Below are 26,191 nucleotides of genomic sequence, written 5' to 3' on the forward strand. Positions count from 1 at the left end.
GTTCTATCATGTTTAAGATCGATAAGCTGACTTAATGGGAAATATTTTAGTTCCTTAGTGGACTTTACTAGGGAAGCCTACAAATTCCAGCCGAAAAAATAGTGCTGAAAAGCACTGGCCAAATGTTTAGGGCGTCTGACTTGTATTGGCCACTATAGCGTTTCTGGGTCCAAATCCCAGGATAGTCCTTGCATATTTGAGATTAATTTGGAAAAAGTATTGCAAAGTAGCTCTGACTCCTCAGACGTAGTAGTCATTCGACTAGAACAGTAGGAATTACCTTAATATTTAGGCACTGTAAAGGTCCTTAGAAAGGAAACAGCTTTGATAATATTACTTTCTTTAATTTATTATTATAGTTATTATATTACATTTAGAACAAGCTTTCATAATTCAGGAATGTCCATTTTCATTCCAAATAATTATGGATTGTATATGTGAAGAAAGTACTTTTTTTTTTTAAATTTGGTTTATGAAACAATACACAAAACATTCATGTGGTCCAGAGTCCATATGATTTATTTATTTGTAAACAAAAATAATCTTAAAAACACAAACATTCATTTTTCTTCATTACACCATTTACCATTAACCAACATTAATTTTAAACAACATAAACAATGGGACGATTAAATCCAACACCTCTTCTCATCCAGAAAAGAAGAGGTAAGTAGAATTCCCAAATATTAACTGAAATTATTCTCTTTAAATAACTCAAATTTGTATCTTAATGTTAGTCTCAGGAGAGCCGATTCCGCAGAGACAAGAAATGGAAGTGCAAACTGACCCGATATTGAAAACCAGTTTGAAGCGATCTTCGTCAGACAAATCTAGGGTTGTTGTCAAAAGGGATAGTAACAATTTAAGAAGAGATCCAGAAGTAAATAAAAAAGAAATTGCTGCGCACAATTTCAATACAAGTCAACCGAAAAAGACACGAGGATTCAAAGACGAGTACGAAGCATTTGGGGAGAGCATAGCTTCTCAGTTGCGAAGCGTTAAAGACCAGTACACGATTGCAGCGGCAAAGTTTAACATCCAAAAAATACTATTTGAAGCCGAAACTGGAGTCTATATGCCAAATCAGCGCAAACGAAACCGTTCACTGAAAAGAATTCCAGGAGGCCAAGCATTAAAGTAATTCAATTTGTAATACGCTAAAATTATTGTTAAGGACAACAATGGTCAAGATTTCTTACATTTATTAAGTTAATTGTGGGTTAAGTCAGACAAAAAAATGTTTAAATTTGTAACTTATCGTATATATTTTAACCTATCAAACACAATGTCAAAACTTGAGATCAACGATAGTATTTTATATAATCTAAGAATGCAAAAAACATTGCTATATATATTTTATTTTTTTCTAAATGACAGTAATGCTTATTTTCATTTTTACTCTTCTTTTCCGGTTGACTTATTATATTTCTTGGTTTCTTTTCAGAAACTAGACAACCATCAAACTAGTTTCTTTTTATTGATATTGATTTTGGGGGCTTCAGTCTCATTTTCTTTTTGGAAAAGTGTAACATGTTATTTTCATAGTTTAACCCTATGATATACACAACTATCAATTAAATTGAAGAAACTATCAAAGTTTAAACCTTAAAAAAATGAATATGACTATTAATGTTACCACATACCCAAAAATGCCAATCTGTTTCTTATTTTCTGTACAGAAATTAGCAAGATGATACAGATTTTATTGAGAAACCATAATTTTCTTTTTATATATTTATATATAGCCCAAATTTAACTTTATATCTTAGAGAAAAGTTCAGCAATAACAAGCTCGTGATTAATAATATTTAATTTTGCATTTAACAGCACATCTGATGATCTCGCAAAAGCAATTACAGAAGGCCTACGAAAAATCAGAGGCAGAAAATCATTAGCGTATGCAAAGATTTATTTGCAAAGAGTAGTTTTTAAAGCCGAGGCTGGACTTTATAACTTCCCAATGCCAACATCCTCAAAAAAAGCAAAATAATGACATTTATTAGAATTAATTATTGTCCTCCATTGATCCATTAAAGAACATTACTAACAGAATTATTGAATTTCTTGAGAAACAGAAATTAAGCCAAAGTTAACTTTTTAAGGATGTCCATTAGTGACTGGTAAAACATACCCACCACCAATTGAGTCATAAGCTCCAACTTTTTAAATAAAGTTGGAGCTTGAGTATTCTCAGCAAAATATCACTATTTTCAATTTGATTTAACTTAAAACAATTGTCTGAAAATAGAAAATTTCACTTTTTCAACTAAGCCTTTCCCATTTTGAACATTATCCTCATATCACTATGGCGAAGGAAATTTGATTTTGAGATCAATTAAAAAAAGGATATTTTTGTAACAATTAAAAATTCCTCACAATTCAGAATGATATCTTAAAAATTATTACATTTTAAACAAATTTAATTTTATAATTAATTTGATAAGGAAAAAGTTTTAATCAACAGGAAACCAGTTGTTTCTAATCATTCAATTTTCCTTGAATGTAAAATAAATAAGTAACACTTGTCATCAAAAGGTGATGTGAAGACAATTGCAAATATTAATCAGATAATTGAGGAGGTCTAAGCAAGAAGCATTTATGTGGCAAAATCTTTTGTCAAGTAATCATAGTCTAAAGTTTTCAAACATTCACTGTAAAATAGGGACAAGTTATTTTATTACTAAACCTATTTATCCTGAATTTATTGTTTCTTCACTTCTCATGTTATTATTTTTAATTAAAATTGAATCGCAGTATAGAAAATGCCTTCTTGGGGCAAACTTTTGTGATAGGGAAAATATTTTCTTCCTAAGAAATTCCACACGAACTTAAATTTTTCTATTAAAAAAAACTTTTTTCATAACTAAATCATTAATAAACTATGAAAAAGTATAATTAATAAGGGAAAAAATTGTACAAGTCGATTTTAGGCTTCTTAGTGTTAAAGTGTGTTTGGCAGAATAAGGTCTTGGGTTTCATTTTTAGGGGCTTTAAGCTTAATCAAGTTCAGGTTGTCAAAAGTACATTCTTTTATAGTGAGGTGTAGATTTCAGGTACTCTAAAGTACCTTCTTTTCATTACCGTGCTTACCCCTTCATAGAATATCTTCTCAAAAGAGGAACTCGTTCCCGTGTTGAAGTCATAGAAACCTCTTGGGGATAACTTTTGTGATGGAGAATAAATTTTCTTCACAAAAAGGACACTGAGAACTTACAAGTTTCTCTTAAGAAAGATAAAACATTATTTTATTATCAAAAACAGTAATAACTGTAAACAAGTTTGATAATAATAGGGTAAAAATTGCATGCGTAAGTTTTTGGGGTTTTTTAATGGTGAAGTGCTTGACAGAAGGCAATGGTGGTCGCAACGATTAAGGAATTGACATGGTGCTCATCACTGTAAGGTAAAGATCCCAGTATAAAATTCAGCAGCTCTGAATTCGAATGTGATATACAAACTAGATTTTTTTTTTTAAACACCAGCACCTTGGGAGTTTATATGGCCTCTGCTGTTGGGAACCCTTGTAAAAATAAAAAATGGCTATAATAACAATAAGTAAACAAAAGTGTATGACTGAAGGTCTTGGACTTCATTTGTAAAAACTTCCCAGTTGAAAGTAAATTTTAAACTGCTTTGAAAATGCCTTTGTTTAACAAGTTTGGGTTGTCAAAGTATATTTTGTTAGAGTGCCTTTTTATGATTTCCGTACTTGCACCTTCATTCAAGGAAGGATCATCTTGGAGGTCTTTGCTTTAAAAAATACGAGCATGCTTTGCTGAAATGTTCAAAAGTTGTATGACAATTACTAAAAATCCTGTGACTTTACTCTGCAGGTTGTAATAATTGATCTGAAGGTTTAAATTTAGCAAAACATTCTTCTATACATTTGATTACAAACAAAAATATTTTCTCTTTGCTGTGATTCTGTTAACTCATAACTTTGCCCCGATGCACACTTTCTTGTCCACTTCATATACTTTTTCACATTTTTTAGTTCACTCATTAACTCATCGATGAATTAAAGAAAGTAAAAAATATATTACAGCCAGACTATAGAAAAAAAGGACCTATGGAAATATTGACTATAGGCCCTTCTTACCAAGGCTTCCTCATTTTAAACTTTTTTTAAAATATTTTTCTTCCTTTTACTCAACAAATACTTGAAAAGTCAGTTTATTTATAATAAACTCAAACAATATGTCGGGTTTGACATAGAGAGAAGAAAACTTGTAAAAAATCTTCTTGAGTTTATTACAGATAAAATTAACAGATTGAATAACCAAAAATCAAATTTCTCAGCCCCCAAATAAAATTTTTAATTAATGACTTATTGAGGAAAAAAAGTATTTTTATTATTTATTGTTAATGCATTACGTTTTTTAAATTGGTTTTGCTTATTTGAAATATTTTTCCTGTTTAGCTTGTGATTGGCTTTTATTAAGTCGTAAAGTATCAAAGGAGATGGTACGATAGCATGTCAGGAGATGCTCAAATTTCCCGTAGTTTCCCTCGTCTCAATCTGTAAAGTTTACCAAGTGAAGAAAACGAAGCAATCAGGCACTATGTTTTATTTCATGTATTCTTGTATATGAAAAAAATGTCAATGTAGTGGACTATTTAAAGAAAAATAATTATATTTTTCATAATTTATAAAAATACAAAATTTGGTGTAGATTTTTTAAATAAATTTAAAATAACGAAGAGAAAGGAATCCAACACAAAGAACACATCACAATTAGTTACACAATTGATTAAAAAACATTACATAAGAAATCCTAATTAAATAACAATATTTAAAATTTATGTAAATAATATATAATCTTTAAAGGCTAGATCATAAATATACAACCATTAAAAAAAATGGAGGAAATAACATTCATAAATGTGTTAATTCTAACGTATTATGTTATTAAAACATGCAAATTATGTACAGATATACACAATGATACAAAAAAACTAACACTAAAGAAAAAAAAGAAACTTTATACCGTTAAGTACTTGCACCCGTATGGACTTATGGACTATAACTTACAGGACTGCAATGCACTAACCTATACTGTATTCAGACATTCCAATCTAATTTTTTTGCAATAAAAAGTACCCATTACCAATCAGGAACCCTACCATTAAGTATACTTCCCGTATAACCTAGACTTTGCCAAGTCCTGATACCTTTCAGCCCTATCTATGATACATATCTACCTGATATTCCATTACAGATTATCTCCTCACCCTAATCAATTAATAAAAAAATCTATTCCATTCTACGAACCCGCCCATATGATAAAACGCCAATGGTCTTCAAAAAGTAAGATACTCAGGTAAGAGCGACACCACTGAGCATCTGTCATTCACTCACCATGAACCACATTCAGCAGATTTGTTTATTACATATGTTGCGTACAGTTACAAATAAAAATAAAAGAGAAAAATGTGTTGTTATATTTATATTTTAAGAGCAAAATACAATAGCATCAATTCAAAGTAAGTGACTTTTGTATTATTTTTCTATATTAAGATTTGTCCTGCTAAGATCACTTTAATGTAGCATTTTAAAGGAAAATTTGGATTTGTGTTAATCACTAGTTTTAGCTTGGCTAAGTGGTAAGGGCATCCGACTCATATTTACCACGCTACATTTGAAACCCAGCCATGGTTTTTTAATTGAGAATAGTATAAAAGAAGTACAGTAAAGCAGTTTGACCCCTCAACACACAACTGGTAGTTTGATGTTCAGCCTTCCTGTATGACAGGAATTATTTTACTTGGCTATTTTCAAGGTTTACCTTTCGTACATGTGAAGTTTACATTGTACCATTTAAGAATTATTGTATCCCATATAAATTTATAATAAATATAATTACTTTGGAGAAAATTGCATCTTGTCTTGTTAAAGTAACAATACATTTAATTTGGTCATTTCCAATCATTTTGGTTTTTATCCTTGCTTGTAGGACATGGGTATTCTAGCCCCATCCTGCTTATAACCTTGACCAACCAGTTAAAATGGCTTCTGATTGGGTTTATGTTCTAGCCCCATCCTGCTTATAACCTTGACCAACCAGTTAAAATGGCTTCTGACTGGGTTTGTGTTCTAGCCCCATCCTGCTTATAACCCTGACCAACCAGTTAAAATGGCTTCTGACTAACCAGTGCAATGAGGATCAACAGGCCAAAATTACAGATTCAATACTCTGCAGACGTTTTCTATTGAATACAATCTCCACAGTTTAGTAAAAAAAAAAAAAAAAAAAAAAAAAAAAAAAAAAAAAAAAAAAAAAAAAAAAAAAAGTGGATGGGAGGTTTGCATTTTTATCTTATGTTTTAAACATTTTTTCAGAAAAATCTTACATCTTTGTTTGGTTCCATTAATTAAAAATTCTGTGCTGAAGAAGATAAAGAAAGAAGTATATTTTGAGAACTACTCTCAGAGTTGAAATATTTAATGAGTGGTCAAACCAAAAACATTTAACAACATTAAAATCCTGTCTTGTTAGTAGGAAGAGATCTGATACCAACTGGATATCTAAATTTTGAAATTCTAAAAATGACACTTCACATTGGAAATTTTGAACAATTCTCACAACCATGAAATTTTCTGATGCCGGATTGAAAAGTGAATACAAGAACATGAGAGTCAATAAATAAGGATATTTGTTTAAATTAAATCTACAATTATAAATGTATAAACTACTACTATTTATACTTCATGTATAAATGGGTAAAAGATGGGTAATGATGGTAAATCCGGGCCTTTCTTGAATTGGTTATCCAGTTTTCTCTCTGACAAAAAACAAATAGTAAAAGTAAAATTATTTAAATCGTGTCCCTTTGAGGCTTCCTCGGGAGTCCCACACGGGTCTCATCTCAGACCAGTTTTGTTTCTCTTATTTATTAATGATATCCATCTTACTCTCTCCCTTCTGCTCAGTTTTTATTATTTGCTGACGACCTGAAAATCTATTCCAAAATTATTTCTCCTTCTTGCTTTCAATTACAAAATTCTATCGATAATGTGCTAACCTGGTCTTCTAATAACAAACCTGCTCTCAACGTCTCCAAATGCTACACAATTACATTCTCTCATAAGAAACAACCTTTTCTCTATTACTACTCTCCATGATTCTCTTTTAATGCGAGTTGAGGTCCTAAAGGATCTTGGTGTATTTTTTGATCAAAAGCTGAAGTTTAAAGAACATATTTCTTTAATAAAAAATAGATCTATGAAGATGATAGGTTTCATCATCCCGAACACCTACGAATTTAAAAATCCTCTGTTTTGTCCATCTTTATAAAACTTTTGTACAACCCATACTAGAATACGCTACACCTGTTTGGAACCTATATTATCTAAATTATCAAAAAATTCTTCAATCTGTACAAAACAAATTTTTTTTAAAAACTTTCTTACAAACTCAATCTTCCTCTGAATTTTGCCTACTCTGGAATCCACTATTGTTTTTGTATTTAAATTATTAAACAATCTCATTGATAGTCCTTCTCTCCTCTCTCAGCTACAGCTACACGTTCCTTCGCACTCTCTCAAAACCCACAAATTATTTTATATTGAATTCCAAAGCTCTCACTACATGCTCTCTTCTCTACACCAAATAATGATCAAGATTAATGACATCTGCAATAGCATTGACTTCATCAATAGTTCTGTGCAATCTGTGAAAAGCCATATCCTACAACCCTACTAGTTTATAGTTTTTAAATGCTTTTATATATTTATATAAAATATATATATTTATTTTATATATTTTTTAATTGGCCTTATGATCTTTGCATATTAGCCATGATGAATCTCTTATATATGTTGTTCAAATTGGGGGTTATCGGGAAAAAAGGGCCAGAGGCGATGGTAGGAATTGAACCCACGACCGCGGCGTGAGAGTCTATCATGCTAACCACTCGGCTACCGCGGTATAAATATATTCATGAACTAGGCTGAGAGTCAATAAATAAGGATTTTTGTTTGAATAAAATCTACAATTATAAAATTTATAATTATTTTGTACATTATTTTATACATTTAAGATATAAACGACTACTAATTATACTTCAAGTATAAATGGGTAAATGATGGTAAATCCATGCTTTTGGGCGATGTTGATGTTTCTGAAGAGTTGGGAAATATATTCACGAACTAGGCTTTCAATATAAATTAGTACTAATTATACTAAATGTATAAATGAATAAATGATGGTAAATCCATGCTGTTGAAAGATGTTAATGGTTGTGAATAATTGGGAAATATTCATGAACTAGGCTTTCAAATAGTTTAGACTAGAGGAAAGTTTAGCTATACCAAAGTAAATAAATAATTGTACATTTATTGCTAATTCCTAGGTGGAGGATATCATCTGAGATTTTGAGAAGGGATGACTCACAACCATGAAATTTTCAGAAGCCAGATTGAAAAGGGAATATAAGAGCGCATAAGAATCATATTCGTTTAAATAAAATCTTCAATTATAAATGTATAAACTACTAATTAAAAACTGGTAAATGATGGTAAATCCATGCTGTCAAGAGATGTTAATGGTTTTGAAGAATTGGGAAATATATTCATGAACTAGGCTTTCAAATAGTTTAGAATAGAGGAAAGTTTAGCTATACCAATGTAAATAAATAATTGTACATTTATTGCTAATTCCTAGGTGGAGGATATCATCTGAGATTTTGAGAAGGGATGACACAACCATGAAATTTTCAGAAGCCAGATTAAAAAGGAAGGTAGGTAAGAGCATGAGGGTCAATAAATAAGGATATTTGTTTAAATAAAATCCACAATTATAAAATTTATAATTATTTTATACATTTAATGTACGTAAAAATAATAGAAATAAACGACTACTAATTATACTTCAAGTATAAATGGGTAAATGATGGTAAATCCATGCTGTCGAGAGATGTTAATGGTTTTGAAGAATTGGAAAACATTTATGAACTAGGCTTTCAAATAGTTTAGAATAGAGGAAAGTTTAGCTATACCAACGTAAATAAATAATAGTACACTTATTGCTAATTCCTAGGTGGAGGATATCATCTGAGATTCTGTGAAGGGATGGCTCACAACCACGAAATTTTCAGAAGCCAGATTGAAAAGGGAATATAAGAACATGAGAGTCAATAAATAAGGATTTTTGTTTGAATAAAATCTACAATTATAAAATTTATAATTATTTTATACATTATTTTATATATTTAAGATATAAACGACTAATAATTATACTTCAAGCATAAATGGGTAAATGACGGGTATTGATGGTAAATCCATGCTGTTGGGTGATGATGTTTCTGAAGAGTTGGGAAATATATTCATGAACTAGGCTTTCAATATAAATCACTACTAATTATACTAAATGTATAAATGGATAAATGATGGTAAATCCATGCTGTTGAGAAATGTTAAGTTTTGAAGAATTTGGAATTATTCATGAACTAGGTTTTCAAATAGTTGAGGTATAGAGAAAAGTTTATTCCAGAGTAATTTTCAATATTAGATTTTCGTTTGTTTTTACAAATACAATTAATGTGAGAGGTCTTCTAAATTCAAGGGGGAAAATGAGAAAAATAGTAAAATGTGTGGCAAAGTGAAGAAAAGAGAAATTTGTGGACCGTTGGCTGCAAAATTTGCAACCTCCCGCGAAGTTTGACTTTGAAGTTAACGGCGCAGGGTTTACATGTTTGGCTTTGGTGGTGGAACTGAAGTTACAGTTACAAGTTCATCGTTTAAGGACTGTCAGATGTGTCCTATAGTTGAAACTAAGTCCGTTGGACCGAGAATGAGTGTTTTTTAAACAAAATATGCACTGATGTCTAATTTTTAATTTAACCAGGCGTTCGAGCAAAAAAACAAAACAAAAAAACAAGACTACAATATTGCAATGTGTTTATGTTTATTTAAATTAGAAGGCCGGACACACATTTTTACTTACACATCCCTAGTTAACTTTAAATTCAAGTATGGAACGTGAGGACAAACGGGTGAAAAACGGACAGATCAACGCGGACGGGCTGCACTCGGGGAGATGCCCGTCCCAGGAGAGGACTGCAGTCCACTGGCCACAGGGCAACGCGGCCGAAGGTGAATCTCATGAGGACGAGAAGACCCTCCCAGTCCGGACTCTCTCCGAAATACACGAGAACGCAATTTTCGAACAGCTTGTCGGCATCAAAGAGGCCCAGAGGAAGTGGATCGAAAACTCGAGGTCTTTCGGACATAGGAGGTCATCGGGACAGAGAGACTCCATCAAAGATGTCACCGACAAGTTTAACAATCTGTCTCCGAGGAAGAGCCAGATCCAGGACAGGCCGAGGCTCTTTTGCCAGGAGATCTTCACCGATGACAAGTCGGTCAAGGCATCCGGTGACCTGACATCGAACAAACGTATGACATTTGTTTCCATTCTTCTTTCGCTTTCGACAAGTGCTGAACCGGCATAGGATCGCTTATTGGGTCTTCACTTCTTACCTTGACAATCACTGAAGATGGTGCAATGCCAGAACTCGTTTGAACAATAAAACAACCTGCAAGTAAAGACTGACCCGACAAGTAACCCAATGCTGGTTCAGCGTTAGTTCACCAACCCATCAACACTAAAATATCGCACAATTTCTAAATAATGGTTAAGTCTTGATTACTACTTACTAGATGACAAATTCCTTAGCTGCAAGTAAACTCGCCTAGTATTGTTCACTAGCTATCAGGTTGAGGTTGTAGTCTTTCTTTTTCCTTTATTTACTGTGTCAGTTCTTGCGCTTAAGTAAATATGGTAACAACTTAGAAAAATGTCTCAAAAATATACATAAAACAGAATATTAAATTTTAATTAATTATACTTTTAATCTAAGATCTTGGTTGAGATGAAAAAGTTAGAGTCGTGAGCAGGATTTGAACCCACGACCTTCGGCTCAATATGTCGCTGCTCTAACCACTTGGGCCATTGTGACTTTAATCCCCCTGGACACCAACTCTTCATCTCAACCTACCCTACGAATTTTCCCCCTTTTTCCCATTTTTTCATTGTCCGAGTGGATCGAAGTCATGATAGCTCAAGTTTTCCCTCTTTTTACCCTATTTTCAAATGTGTAATCAAGACAATTAATTAAGGTTTTTAGTTGAGATGAAAAAGTTAATGTCATGAGCAGGATTTGAACCCACGACCTTCGGTTCAATACGCTGCTGCTCTAACCACTTGAGCCATCGTGACTTCGATCCCCCTGGACACCAACTCTTCATCTCAACCTATGACCTTTCAAGTTTTCCGTCTTTTTACCCTATAAAATAGGGTAATTTTCAAATGTCGTGTAATCAAGATTCAATTCTCAGTGACTTATAAAGTGGCCATGGGGATCTGTTAGTGAAGTAATTACTTCTTTAATTATTATATTAATCAATATATGTTTAGCGGTCATAATTGGCCTATTTAATTGCTTCAATTCAATATACTTCTTATCTAAAGCCTCGGTTGAGGTGAAAAAGTTAATGTCATGAGCAGGATTTGAACCCACAACCTTCGGCTCAATACGTCGCTGCTCTAACCACTTCAGTCATCATGACTCCGATCCCCCTGGACACCAACTCTTCATCTCAACCTATGACCTTTCAAGTTTTCCCTCTTTTTACCATATTTTCAAATGTCGTGTAATCAAGATTCAATTCTCAGTGACTTATAAAGTGGCCTAGGGGGGCTGTTAGCAAAGTAATTACTTCTTTAATTATTATATTAATCCATGTATGTTTAGCGGACATAATTGACCTATTTAATTGCTTCAATTCAATATACTTCTTATCTAAAGTCTTGGTTGAGATGAAAAAGTTAATGTCATGAGCAGGATTTGAACCCACGACCTTCGGTTCAATACGCTGCTGTTCTAACCACTTGAGCTATCGTGACTTCGATCCCCTTGGACACCAACTCTTCATCTCAACCTATGACCTTTCAATTTTTCCCTCTTTTTACCCTATTTTCAAATGTTGTGTAATCAAGATTCATTTCTCAGTGACTTATGAAGTGGCCATGGAGATCTGTAAGCGAAGTAATTACTTCTTTAATTATTATATTAATCCATATATGTTTAGCGGTCATAATTGACCTATTTAATTGCTTCAATTCAATATACTTCTTATCTAAAGGCTTGATTTGGATGAAAAAGTTAGCGTCACGAGCAGGATTCGGACCCACGCCGCTGTTCTAACCACTTGAGCCGCCGTGACTTCAATCCCCCTAAACTCCAACTCTTCGCAATCTCTACAACCTTTTAAATTTTTCACTTTTTTTATAGCCGAAAGTTCAAATCCGGCTCGTAACACTTGCTTTTTCAACTCAACCAAAATCTTAGATTAAAAGTGTAATTCGTTAAAATAATTAATACAGTCAATTGTGACTGTTAAATGCACATATGGATTAATATAATAATAATAAAGTAGGAGATTTATGGGTTAATAAACAGATGAGTTCATTGCCAGCCCTCTGCATGTTTTCTTCTTTTGTTTTGTCCTTTATGTGTGTTTGGTTTTCATCTGCAGCCATTTGAGTGTCTTGATCTGGTTTACAATGTCGATATCCTAAAATGCTAGCTTTTCGTTAGTTCCTCAGGTTGTCAACTACAGAATAGATACAAAACATACAATAATAAAATAAAATTATGGTATTATTCACTCCCCCAGATATTCCTCGGGACAGGGTTCAACTCACTCCATTCACACTAATAACTTAGAACTAGATTTTAGAAACACTTACTTTCCAGACGTCACACACTCACACCAGAGTACTCGATATTCCTCATGGAGGAGTTGAACAACCCCTATAAAATAGGAAAAAAAATGGAACTACGGAACTACTCATTATTAGTCACTCGTATAAGCATATATCGTTGAATTATTCTCACTATCAATTGGGAGGTCGCAAGGCCGGAGAAAATTATTTGTATAGCTTTTTGGATGAATGTTTTCTGACATGGTGGTTTGTGTAACTGGATTGTTGTGAAAAGTGACATTTTTGCATGTTTATTGTCATCTTCCACAGCTTGAACCTCATCTCAAGGGGTATGATGTGTATTTGCCAGGTTTCTGGTTGAGATGACAGGATCTTTATGACAGCAAAGGATGGCGGTATCATCTGATAGCTGGTAAAGATAATTTCAGGAAGAATAGGAATGTTTGTGGTATATACCATCTAGAGTGTGGTCCTAAGATACATGTGGTACCCCTGTATCTACGAGAAAGTTAAAAGCCGCACTATTTTACTTGCTACTTGCTGGCGTGTGGGTTTTTTGTTTATGTAAATGCATTTCGAACCACACCTCGACTCCCCCATCGGAACATTAAAAACTAAAAACAAAAGAAAAAAGTCATTGGTCCTCTTCAGGGCTGTTAGGAGCTAGAATCATACTCTTGCATTGGCATTAAATATTTTTTAAAAATCTCAAAGCTGTTATTGGCAATTTTCTGGTTTTGTCCATATAGAGCTTGACTTTATTTCAGATCATTGGTCTATCAGACATGTTTTGGTTTCTTGTCATGTTCAGTGATTACTTTGTTTTTGGTGACTAATGCAAATTATGAAAATAATTTAACCAGAAAGATTAAAAATGAATCACTGCAGGTTTAACACCTCACAGATCCCAAGAGATAATCTACCAGTATAAACTTCTTAAATTCAGCTTACAATTAAAACGCAGCATTGAATGTCAAATTGCCAACAGAAGAGCTAAAAAAGAGTGGATGGTACAAGTGTAACATATAAAGCAGAGCGTCAAGGGCTACCCATGAACATGATGCCTTAAACTGGAATGCAAAGCTTTTCTGGTTTATTAATTAATTTAATAATATTATTACCAGTTAATTTCCCAGCTGTGGAAAGTACATAACAAAACTGAACTGTAAAATGCATAAAGAGTACTGTTTAGCTTCAAGGTGGTAGTAGCTAGAATACTTCTGCATTTGCAATTTAATAATATTTTCAAAAATCTCCAGGCTGATTTTTTTAGTTTTTAAAATTCAACAGTTTTTCACCCAGCCCTGGATGTAAAAAGAAATTAAAAAGTAATATTCTGATTAATGTTCCTAGTAATGTGAGATTTTAGCTTGGTCATTTTCGATCATCCTGGTCTGCCTATCCTTGCTAGTTTTGTCTGTCTGAAGCATATTCACCCGGATCCAACACTGAGGATGGCAAAATGCTGAAACACGTCTGGCAGAACAACACTGCGAGGATAGACCTTTTGCCATCTTCAGGGTCTGAGTGTTGTTTTATTGTCATCAATTGTCATACAATTAGAGTCAACGACAATAAGGGAAGTTAAAACTTATTTTTTCAGTACCCTCAGGATGTGTGAAATGGTCAGATTTTTTTTTTCAATTTATTACATTAAAAACATTAACTACAGGGTAATGAACCTGTAATTTGATCATTACTAAGCACTGTGGCCTTTCTATCTTTGCTGTTTCTCTGTTATACACAAACCCAACACTGAAGATGGCAAAATGCTGAAACGCATCTGGTTGACCAAAAAAAGCAAAAAATAGACATTTTACCGTGTTCAGTATCTGAGTGTTGTTTTATTAATTGTCAACAATTGTTGTATAACCAGATTGAGCAGTTAGAGTCAACGATAATAAAGAAAGATAAAACTTTTTTTTCGATACCTTCAGAAAGTGTTGAAGTGGTCAGGAGATTTTTTTTTAAATTTATTACACCCACAAAGAAAAAAAAATTAACTACGGGGTGATGAACCTGTAATTTTGTCATTACTGAGCACAGTGGTCTTTCTATATTTACCTCATTGATCTGTCACACCCACAAATCCAACACTGAAGATGGTGAAATGCTGAAATTTGAACCATCACACCAAAGATAGTCCACAATATTTGGTAATGACCAAAGTACAAATATGTATATATATTGTTTAAAATTGTATTTACAGGCTATTCGCTTATGATATTTGTTGTTTAATTTTTTAATTATGTAATATTATATGTCGGCACTGTATCATAGGGTAATACTTCCAGTGTTGTAATTCTTAGCACAAAGTTATTTTCGTTTCTATCTTCTATTATTGTTTTTAATTTAATTAAAAAACAGCTGAGAAAAATGAATTTTGCTTATTTAAAATTCAGTTTTCAACAACTTATTTTTTTTTAAATTCTCCTGTATCATTTAGTAACTCTGTTAAAATTGTTTTAAGTAGGAAATTAACTTTTTGTATTGTTTATTATGTTTACTTATTATGTTAAACATTGAAATTAACAAAAAGAACTTATTTTTATGCTGCATAAAAATGTAGAGGGAGAGAGAATCTTAGAGATATTCATTTGTCTGCCATCCACCACTGCCAGCTTTGTTTTCTAATTAAATTATCACAAAATGATCAATACACAGTTAACTTATTAAAAAAAATGATTAAGAAATATAAATAATTGTAATTTAAATAATTAAAAATACTTAATATCATAATTCCTTTTTTTAATGAATTTATTTTAATTGTAGGCTTTTTCAACAATAAAGTCTTGATCGCTTTAACATTTGCCAAGCAAAAACAAATACCAATCAAATGGTTCCTCTTTTCTCTTAGTTCCAAATTATGTTCAAAGCACAAACCTGTTGTTATTCATATTTTTAAGTTTTAAATTCTGTAGTAAATGTAGAGAAAGGGCTTGATGTTATTTTGCAAGATACTCGTTGAACGATTATATTTGAAAAGTGGCTGCTCAAGTGTTAAGAACCAAGCTCTTAGAGCTTGTAGCACTGAGGGAAAAGTGCCAAAGCGATGTCTCCGAGGCGAAGAGCAATACAAAAATTTTGAAAATCTGTAATTACCCATATATTTTTTTACACTCAGCTGGCTGTATAAACGGTGTTGTTCTTTTTACTATTATCGATCCGCGGTATTTTACAGGATCTGTACGGACTACCTTCTTTCTCTTCTTTTCTTCTCTTCTCTTCCCCCTTTCTGTTTTACAACAGTAGTTTCTATGCACAATATCAATGGGCTTTTTATTTATAAATTCCAGTAATGTTATCCCTCCAAAATATATATTTGTTACTGTTTTCATCCAGTAGAATTTCAAAGTGTAATAAATGAAAATGAGATTGGAATTATTTATGGATTTATTTATGATGTCAAAACACATTGTTATAAATAACTTCAATATTCCTTCCTTTAATTTTAAATATTTATTATGAGTATTGATCATAATTAATCAAATCACCTGAGGTTAATTCTCAATTTTGGCATGAATTGAATTTTTATACAAGACCATGGGGAGAAAGTTACTTTCTAATTTTGACATCACCTGGGCTGAAATATGTTAGAACATAATTTTATACCAAGTGATAATAAATGATTAGTGATTTATTTAATATCGCATCAATAAAAAATGCGTTTTGTTATGCAAATAGGTAGGTTGAAGAGCAAAAGAGGGTTGAAGTGTAGTGAATTTTTAATTTTTTGGATATAATTCTTGTTACAACATATGAGTACAGTAAAAAGTAAAATGATATAATTAGATGCTAAAATTATAGATTAGATAAATAAAATTGGATAAATTATAGCCTTTTTATTACGACTTTGTTATTAGTACTATAAGCACTAAGTTTTAAAGTAAAGAGACATATTTTTTAAGACTCCATTACAATTGATTTTTTTTCTTAATTAATTCTTTATTTCAGCTCCTCCTAAAAAGAGTATAATAACACCGACAGGATCAAGTTTTGGGTTTTGCAATGTACCCCATTTGAAATTACACCCATCTCCTGTCACTGCTACCACATTTGAGCCTGTAACTAAGCCGGACAAGGAGTATATTTCTGAGGATGGCAAACTTGTTAAAGTGCTTAAAATTGAAGAACCGAACCAGAGTAATTTTCTTTTTTCCCTTCTCGTATCCACTGTACTGAAAAACTTACAAATGTCTCTTGTTATAGCCACCAGCAGGCCTAATAAAGAAAAGAATCCGAAAAAGACTAAATTAGTCGACACATCTGTGCGGTTGACAAATGATGTAAATATTATTTAATTGTTTACACCTATGAACAAATTTAACCAATAATCATTACTTTTTAGCCACCAGTAAAAAAAGCCCAGTTGGTGAGTGATGTGAAAAAATTTGAAATAAATCCGGTAAACATTATTTCAAAGGTAGAAACTGACCAACCAAAATTGATCCCAAGTTTGGATGATTCTACTAACAGTCTTATAACTAAATTAAACCAGGAAATTAAAAAAGTTTCCGAGTTAGTAGAACAGACCAAAAAACTTCCAAAAAGATGTGAAACGGCACATCAACCTGAGCCGGTAAAGAAGACGCCCAAAAAAGGAAAATCAAGTCTTGGAATATCAACTAAAAAAGGTAACTTAAATTTGTTTAAAGAAAAATTTTAAAATCAATATTAGAAAAAAACTTTTATAATCAAAAGTTATTGTTTTTCTACTTCAGTTACACCAGAAAAGGAAAATGTGTTAAAGGCTAACACGCCCAAACAAAAGAAGTACGATTTAAAAGTAACAAGGAACTTTATCAAGCAAAAGAAAAAAGAAAGGGAAGAAAGAAGTAATGAAGAAAAGAAGAGAAAAGCCTTGGAAAGTGAAGAAAGAAAAAAAAAGCTTCTTGAACTTAAAGAAACACAGAGAAAAATTTTGCAAACATGCAAACGACGCGTTATCCAGGTATTTAAAACAAAATGATCCAATCTTACAATAACTTAATTTATTTCTGTTAATCAATAGGATAAGCCCCAGTGGATAGGACCGTTGGAGGTTGTTCCTAAAGAAAAGAAAGAAATCAAAATTCCAATGAATCGGAGGAGTCGAGGGCCTGGGACGGTCACTTTCGCGGCGGCCATGGGCCTCCACAAAGTCCCGGCAGTCGTATCTCCAAACGTCAGGAACAAGAGGCAGCTATTCATGGACTACAACAATCCCAACAACACCCAGAGAATCATCAGACAGAACACGGAGATCATCAGAAGAAACAGACCCGTGGATATCCCGAATAAAGGGGATTACAAATATGCCGAGGATCCTGTGCACCCCGATAATTTCCTTTTGAGTACAAGTGACGAGATCTCTTCTCTCAAAACTTGCAAATCTGAATCCGCTCTTAAAAGCTCAGATACAAGCTTCGTCAATTACACATACATCGATTATAGTAAGAATTTCCCGACTGTTCAATCCGAACAGAACTCTTCACAGATACTCACCAACGGAAATCAAAAACGCATCAAGAGCAATTCGCTTTCTCCACTCGGTAAGTTCGTATCATGTCTTCAACAATTATTTGACTTCTTTGACATGTTTCCTTTAATTCAGGTAGTTTTTCCAATCCGCATATTGTCTTAAGAGAATCATTGTCTCTTCCAATTATAGAAGGATTCTAGAAAAATATTTCTTTATGGAAGAAGGTAAAGTTTTGTCAGAAGTCGGCTATTGGTTTTATAATACCCATAGTGTTATTTTCTGATTAAAAAGGGTGAAAACGTTAATAAATCTAGTGTTTACCTATAACAATGAAAATCCATCCATCGTGTAAATTAACAGAGTTAACAATTCAAATAACATTGTAATTTATTGTATAATTGTACAAATTCTAAAATTTAATAATTTCTAGTCCTTCTGAGATTGTCCTTTTAATTTTTTGATTCAAATTGATACTAGTAAAAAAGTAAAGTAAGAGGAGAACTTGCTAGATAATTTTACAATACTTTTTTCCCAAATTATTCAGTCCAAACGCCCAACAGTTATATTGGAAATAAAGTCTAGAAGCGCAAGTGTGGTAAATATGAGAGGACACCTTAACAGCTTGATCCCTGAAATCCATAAAATTTAAGGTTTTCATGTTTCCCAATCTTTTTATTTATTTATTTTTTTTAAATATTTTTAACGAGGGTATTTTAATTACAAGGTTATTTGAACCCTTGGGTGCCGATGTTTGGAAAAAAAGCCCATTTGTATGTATGTCGGGTTCAAATGCAGGGCCGTTGGGTTCAAACCCGGGACCTTTACCTTACATTGATGAATGCCGTGTTCAACGCCTAAACCATTGGTGCCCCCAGTCCTTTTAATAAAAATTGTTGATAGTTATAAGTTACTTTCTAATCTTTCTATGTTGGATAGTAATATTAAATTGAAAGAATTGTATGAAATGAAATACAGCTTAGCTTGCGTGTAAATTGTGGATACCTTTTCGGGATTTTTAGGATGCTAAAATGTATTCCCCAGCCTATATTCTTGGCCATTACTTGACCCCTGATTTATTTTGCATCGCATCAAAATTCAAAGTGAATATGAAAGTGTGCTGATTCTGTTGAAAATTTGACAGTACTTTCCTGAATATTACATATTTCAACGACATAAGTAAATGGAAGGAGAAAAACCAAGTTTTATTTAATTAGAAATTTATTTTTTTTCAAAAAGTAGTCATTATGTATTTTAAAAAACAATAATCTAAAAATAAAATAAATACTGATTACTGATTTATTTAGTTCAAGAGTTGAAAGAAAAAAAGAAAAATATATAAAAAATAAATATGCACTGGGCAGACAAGAAGCTAAAACTCAGATTATAGTGTAGAGGGTCGGAAAGCCCTAGGGGTCGGATGTAGGCGAAAGTAGGACATTCCCAAAGAGATGTAAATACGTCGTGGCCAAATGGTTTTCTAGAAAACCCGCAATTTCACAACAATTTGAGAGAGAAGCCAATTGTGAACAGAAAAAAGTGGTTCGTTGGTGATAAGGACAGAAAAGAAAGGATGGGGCAGTTGCCTGTAGACTACCGAGGTGTCTGCTAAACATTGCATTCAGCCCAAAGATGCAACAGAGCTTGTAAAATGCAAAATAATAATAGTAATACGAAAATGAAATAACTTGTCACAAGGCATGTGAGGAGCATATAAGTTTGAACAAGATACTACACAAGTACTGAAAAGATTAATTTGTCTTATTTTTTTGGAAGTTTGTGGTCCGATTGACCAAATAGCTTCTTTCAATTAATTAATCTTTGTGTAAGGTATTGGTTGAAATAAAAAAGCCAGTGTCACGATTTGAGCCCACATCCTTTTTAAGCCGCTGCTCTACCACTTGAGCTATCGTGACTTCATTCCACTCGGGCACCATCTTCCCATCTCAACCCACCCTTTGGGGGCGTCAGTGGCTACGACGATTTAGGCGACGCAGTGCTAGACCATCACTATAGGTAAAGGTCCCGGGTTCAAATCCAGAGGCCCTGCATTCGAAACCGACATACTTACAAATGGGCTTTTTTTTTTCTTCAAAAATTACCAGCACCCTGAGGGTTTATATAACCCTGCTGTTGCAAACCCTTGTTACAAAAAAAAAAAAAAAAAAAAAAAATCAACCCACCCTTCGAATGTTGAAAAATGGCAAAAAGGAGGGGAAATTCGATGGGCGGGTTGAGATGGGAAGTTGGTGTGCAAGTGGATCAAAGTCACGATAGCTCAAGTGGTAGAGCAGTGGATTATTTATTAATGTTTGTTGTATTATTGCCCCATAATTGTGAGAAAAAAAAATCAACCCACCCTTTGAATTTTGAAAAATGGCAAAAAGGAGGGGAAATTCGATGGGTGGGTTGAGATGAGAAGTTGTTGTCCGAGTGGATCAAAGTCACGATAGCTCAAGTGGTAGAGCAGTGGCGTATTTATTAATGTTTGTTGTATTATTGCCCTAGAGTTGTGAAGGTTCTATCACATCAATTATCTACATTTCAGTTTTATTTTATACAAAATTCGATCTTTTTCTCTACTCCGAATACTGCTCTAGGCCGCGGGAATACCACAGGACAGTATGATAGGACCAATCCTCTATATCATTTATAATGCTGATGTTTCCATTACACCAAGCCTCCTTGCATCTTTTTCTATCCTCTGACCCCGATCCTGAGGTTGCTTCAGAGACATTGCATGTATAACAGATTGGTGTTGGCAATTAAAAAATGAAAGTATGTGTATCCATATCACATTTACATTTCGGAACAAATATCTGATATAGAATTGTGGGTAACTACTAACCTTCTGATATCCAACATCTCCAATCTTTTAATCTAAAATCCTCAGATATCCAATTATGTCTCAAATGGTATCCTCCTCAACCACATTAAAATTCCATTTACCCAAAATTAATCAAATTCTATAATAAACTCTCTTGTCGCCTAAATAGTCTAGCCTAGACTTGTCCAATAGCCTTCAATCTTATAAGGCGTCTCAAGAGGAGATGAAACCACGACCTCCTTTCTGATGAGTTGGTAGTGAAGTTTCATTGATGGATTTGGATTTACATATACAGGCTCAAATCATACAAACATGTGCCAAGTTGAGCTTTTTTGCTTCTCATAGTCTAGCAATTCCAGCTTTTACTATTTACAGAAAACTGCTGGCCGACTTGAGGTGTCGGCAGTCCAGGGGCAGACCTCAGTCTTATCCGTCCAGCCACTGAGGTTGGGCTCCAGGTGCTATCAACAGCTAGGTCAATTCAGCACTCAACACATGCAGTTCCAAACCCATTTGTACTCACGCTCATTCTTACATACATTCACTCCTGTTTACATATCACTTGTTCAATTAGGATGGTGGAGTGTTTGATTTTCCTCCATCACCCTTTACATATATTTTAAACTAACCTAATTGAGGGTCAATGAGTGCATTCTAGCTAATAAATACATTCACTCTCAACACAAGCTAGGCATACAAACTATTGTCACTATATACAATAGAACGACCACATTTCCTCCAAGAACCGGGACAGGGGACCAAAATATTCGCTGCTGTGCTCAAGCACAATTTTCAAATCGGCTGGCATTACTGCGAGCTCTGTATGGAGCCAAGGAATTGATCCTTCAATTAGGTGGAACACATCAAGCAACCTCATGCAGGCTTTGGCATGTGTCAACCTAACATGGCCTATTCTTAATGGAGTGAGGATGATCCTTCTTCTATGAGTCCATTTCTATGAGGGCTACCCATTGACAGTGCTCTTGATACGCAAGAGCTTCTCTGTCGATCTGGCCCATTGACGCTGGCACCCTCTTTTAATTGTGTTTTTTCTTATTCATTAGTGAAATTGGAGAATAATATTATTTGCTCCCCTCATTGTAAATATGTAAATAGTTGTACATACATACATCCGCAAATTACATGTTTTAATTAGAAATTACAGATTGTAATAAATTATTAAATAAGTTTACAAAAATATTTCAACTAAATTTTTTCTATTATTTGTTTTAGATCCACTAAAAAATGTCGATCAAGCTTTGAAAGGAGAAAAACGTTTAAGATTAAATTACACTGAGGATTCGAAGGCTTCCTTGAAACTTCCGATGACAAAATTTTTAGAAGCTGTCCCTTGGGAGAGCCCTTTGGTAAGAAAATTTTTATTTTATCCTCTTATTTCGCTGGCATTTGGAATCTAAACGAGAAGGAATTTTGCTTTTGTTACATGTACGAAATTGGTTGTTATTTTCTACGATGATTTCTTTTTTCTCTCTTCATGAAGTGTTGTTGAAATTTTAGTGTTTACATTATTAATTATTAGCAAACGGTCTTCTATTCTAATTCTGAAATTATTCAAAACTTGTCAAATTAATCTTTGTGTCTAATTAATAATGTAAAGTTATTTTTTCAGCTTCATGAATTAACAATTATAAAGCCAAGAAATGGAATTAAATGTGAACTCAATATCTTCTTCACGTTGCAATCAGTTCTTCGTATATCTAATGAAAGAACGCCTATCCCAGTGACTAGCATGTCTAAATTCAATACATTTATTGAAATTAATGCAATTGTTATTTTTTTTGTAATTAAAGTATTTACCATATTCATCATACCAGTTGAAGATTAGTAACGATTTAAGAATATAAAAAAAATCAAAGGAATCAACCAAAAATCTTATAAATGAAGTCAAAGAAATGTATTCACCCCATCTATTCATATAATTGTACAATATAATTATTGAAATACGTTTAATTTAAACCATTAAATTTAAATGGCTGTAAAATTTATAAAATAGATGATTTCTAGTTAAATTTTAATTTCACATCAAATATTGGATTTTTTTGTTGTTCTTGATATAAAGAAAAAATGCAAATATTTTTCCAAAATTGAGAAATTGTGCATTTATGATTCATAAAAAAATTATCGCATAACTTGTTCGGCAGATAATTTGGATGGAAGCTTGGCTTTCATGAGTAACTAAATTTTGAATTTGAAATTTTCAAAAATGTATTCAGTTTAGTGCTCCATACAAAAGAATGTTTAGAATAGATTTTATTTTTTTTAATTTATTTTCCATTATGTACATTTTCAAATTGTGCTGTTTTTTGGCCTAAATTTTCGGAAGGTGTAGACCGTTTGGTAAATACAATTCATATTGTTTTTGCCCTGTTTTTTCATTGTCATGGAATTTGATCTTATGACAGAATTGTTATAAAAAGAAAGAAAAATCGAACATTTTTGAATTTTATTTACAAAATAACCTACTGCTTTTGATAATTTAGGCCTGAAAACAACTCAATAATATATTTTTTAACTAGCATTTTTATTATTAGTAGATGCAAATATTATTGCTGACACTGTACAATGATTAAATATAACAGAGATTTAGTGTAAACTGTAATGGGTCTGCAGGTGGTGATAAACCCGTAGAAAGTGATCATCTCCGATGAAGTGCAGATATAATCTAGTCAACCGATACAATTAAAAATAAATTTAAATTAATATTTATAATTTTTATATAACTTGCACAACATTAGATAAATTAGTAGATTTAGGCTTTTAAAAATTCGGTGTTTTGTTTTTTAAAATAATATTAACAATTAAAAGACTGACATTAAAATTTGAATGGTTTTTATTGCTATATGAATCAATTATTTTTATTGCAGAATGAAAACTTAGACAGGCCCAGAACTCCATTTTGGTTGAAAGATTTATCCGAAGATCCGGATCCTTTTAACCTCATCAATACGTTTAAAAGGAAATTGCAATTGTTGGACGGTGAAGATCGTAAGGAGCGGGATTCAGTGCAAATGCAACAGAACGTCCAGGACTTGAATGTTCACAATTTTGCCCTTGATATGGCCAGCATTCCACAGTTGACAGACAGGACTTCAAAATTAGCTACGACGACTGAGAACTTCATCAATTCGTTGCCTCAGTTGAATTTTTGTGATGCTACATACAATGTTAAGGAGTTGACAAGTCCTAATAAAATTGGTAAGGAGCTGGTGAATCTAAGCGCAGATAAAATAAACAAGTACAGCTTAATTGCATCTATGCCAGAAAAGCAAAGTACGCATGCAAAAAAAGGAAAAAGTAAGTCAGCAACTAGGGCGAAAAAGCAACAGATGGTTCCAGAGGCGGATATCATTAAACCGCAGATTTCTAAAAGCGATACTTCACTTGCGTTAGTTACTCCTCTGAAATTAAGTGACTCGTTGGAGTGTCTCAACCTTAGATATCAGAAATTGATAACTGGAGAGACTATCCCTCAAAAGGACGATGGGGAAACTGACGAGATCCAGCAGAAGGCGTCTAAAGATTGCGACTCTAAGGCAAGTCCTACAAAGTGCGAAAAGAAGAAGTCCACTCATCATAAAAAGGAGAGGACGTCCAAGAAAAATGTTCTCGTGCGAGCCTCGTCAGAGGAATTTCCTAGTAAACCCGATGAGCTGTCAAAGCATTCAAGTAAGCAGAAAGGGACTTCGACGACTTCAGTAAATGAAGAGATCAAACAAGACCCTAATGAAAAAGATAACAACGTCATTGAGACTATTTGTTCAGCACAGTCTGAAAATTATGCCACTTTGTCAGAATATTCAAGCAACCAGTCTGGAAACAATATGAACACCAATAATCAAGGGTTTTCCACATTTCACGGAAATTACTCTTGCATGGCAGGAATGGCAAATGACGAGACAAATAAAAGTCATATGCATATCGGGTATTGTTCTAATCATCATGATTTTTATCCTGTTCGTAACGACTACTCATCAACAGGAGTAAATTATTCAAAATATATGATTAACATGTCACCTTATGGAAATGTACCTGCTGGACAATATGTGTATCCTCAGAATGTAGGGGCTTACTCGATGAATAATGCAAATATAGCTGTGTGCTCGGCGAACCAACAGGACATGTACAGTTATTCCCAAATGGCCGGTTATGTACCGGCTATGTACCAGTCGATGTCAGGCAGTTATGGTACCACTCCGGTGTACATGGCAGGAAGTTCTGGCACTGCAGCTCACGCAGCGCCGATACCGACGGCCATTGTCACACAGACGCCGGTTATGATAGCCCAAGAATCTGCAGCAGGCTCGTCCCGGGATGTCAACACGACTCTCCCTGTCATTATGACGGCAGAAAAAGCGGCAAAAGCTAGGGAAAAGATCATTCAGAAAGTCTATTCTGAAAGCATTTTCAGCGACAATTCCAGTGACAGCGTCTCTGAAATGGTCCAACTTTCAAGAACCCTTACGAGAGGAAATACAGTGATCAATAATGAAGTCCATCGAGTCACTAGTCAATCAGTTAAAGTAAGTTAAAGATTTTTCATTAATCTTGAACTTGTTTCTAAGAAACCAAGTATTGATTTAACAAGTTGGCTTTTACCAGGTATATCTTTCCATTGTCCTTTTATGGCTAACAAAGAACCTTATTTTCTATTATGCAGTACTGTAAATAAATCCCATTCGACACACTCAATTTTTTGATCAAAATGAGCTTTCAAATTTTATTTGCAATTTTTACAAGACATTTTTTTTCTCTCTCTCTCAATAAACAATAAAAACACTCATTTTATGAACACCATTAGTGAAAGGCCACAATTCATTTGAAATTGAGGCTGTATTATTCAAATGATTTTCAATAATAAGTATGCTTTTATCCAGACTTATTAAAATTTTAAAGGACTTATTTATTAAAGTAAAATTGTTATCATGGATTAATTGATCTATCAGGATGTTATAGTTAAGTAGAAATAGTACGGTCTTTTTATTCATTTATATAGCAAGAATTTGACCTACCAGTAGGATTGGGATTGTATAAAATTAGTAGAAATGGAACAATTTTAGAATAGAATTGCAGTCAACACGCAGTAATCATAAATAATAATCATCAAATGTAGTATAACTTTGACAAAAAAAAATTTATGCCTTAAAACATATAAATGGT

The 26,191-nt window shown here is 33.1% G+C and overlaps 2 protein-coding genes across 7 annotated transcripts in view; both read left to right on the plus strand.

Annotated features, from left to right (window-relative positions):
* Positions 1 to 492: 492 nt before the first annotated feature.
* Positions 493 to 9,081, plus strand: LOC106673790. Of its 5 annotated transcripts, none has more exons than XM_024227297.1 (3): positions 493 to 666; positions 738 to 1,137; positions 9,039 to 9,081. In XM_024227297.1, exons 1-3 carry the CDS (start codon positions 621 to 623, stop codon positions 9,064 to 9,066), a joined length of 474 nt encoding a protein of 157 aa, XP_024083065.1. In that variant the 5' UTR covers positions 493 to 620; the 3' UTR covers positions 9,067 to 9,081. The 5 variants fall into 5 exon arrangements, with proteins under 5 accessions (XP_024083065.1, XP_014261546.1, XP_014261548.1 ...); XM_014406060.2 differs by lacking the exon at positions 9,039 to 9,081 and adding an exon at positions 8,353 to 8,416; XM_014406062.2 differs by lacking the exon at positions 9,039 to 9,081 and adding an exon at positions 5,587 to 5,623.
* A 477-nt stretch (positions 9,082 to 9,558) lies between these two features.
* Positions 9,559 to 26,191, plus strand: part of LOC106673789 — a 28,692-nt gene continuing 12,059 nt past the window's right edge. For both annotated transcript variants that reach the window (XM_014406055.2, XM_014406056.2), the window contains exons 1-8: positions 9,559 to 10,396; positions 16,683 to 16,871; positions 16,938 to 17,014; positions 17,077 to 17,362; positions 17,450 to 17,679; positions 17,740 to 18,259; positions 22,247 to 22,380; positions 23,899 to 25,554. In XM_014406055.2, the coding sequence (XP_014261541.1) occupies positions 9,973 to 10,396; positions 16,683 to 16,871; positions 16,938 to 17,014; positions 17,077 to 17,362; positions 17,450 to 17,679; positions 17,740 to 18,259; positions 22,247 to 22,380; positions 23,899 to 25,554 (3,516 nt within the window). In that variant the 5' untranslated portion in view covers positions 9,559 to 9,972. The remainder of the gene's footprint in view (positions 10,397 to 16,682; positions 16,872 to 16,937; positions 17,015 to 17,076; positions 17,363 to 17,449; positions 17,680 to 17,739; positions 18,260 to 22,246; positions 22,381 to 23,898; positions 25,555 to 26,191) is intronic.

The sequence above is a fragment of the Cimex lectularius genome, unplaced genomic scaffold (assembly GCF_000648675.2).
Source record: "Cimex lectularius strain Harlan isolate CLEC.00 unplaced genomic scaffold, Clec_2.1 scaffold42, whole genome shotgun sequence".
In the NCBI taxonomy this organism is placed as follows: domain Eukaryota; kingdom Metazoa; phylum Arthropoda; class Insecta; order Hemiptera; family Cimicidae; genus Cimex; species Cimex lectularius.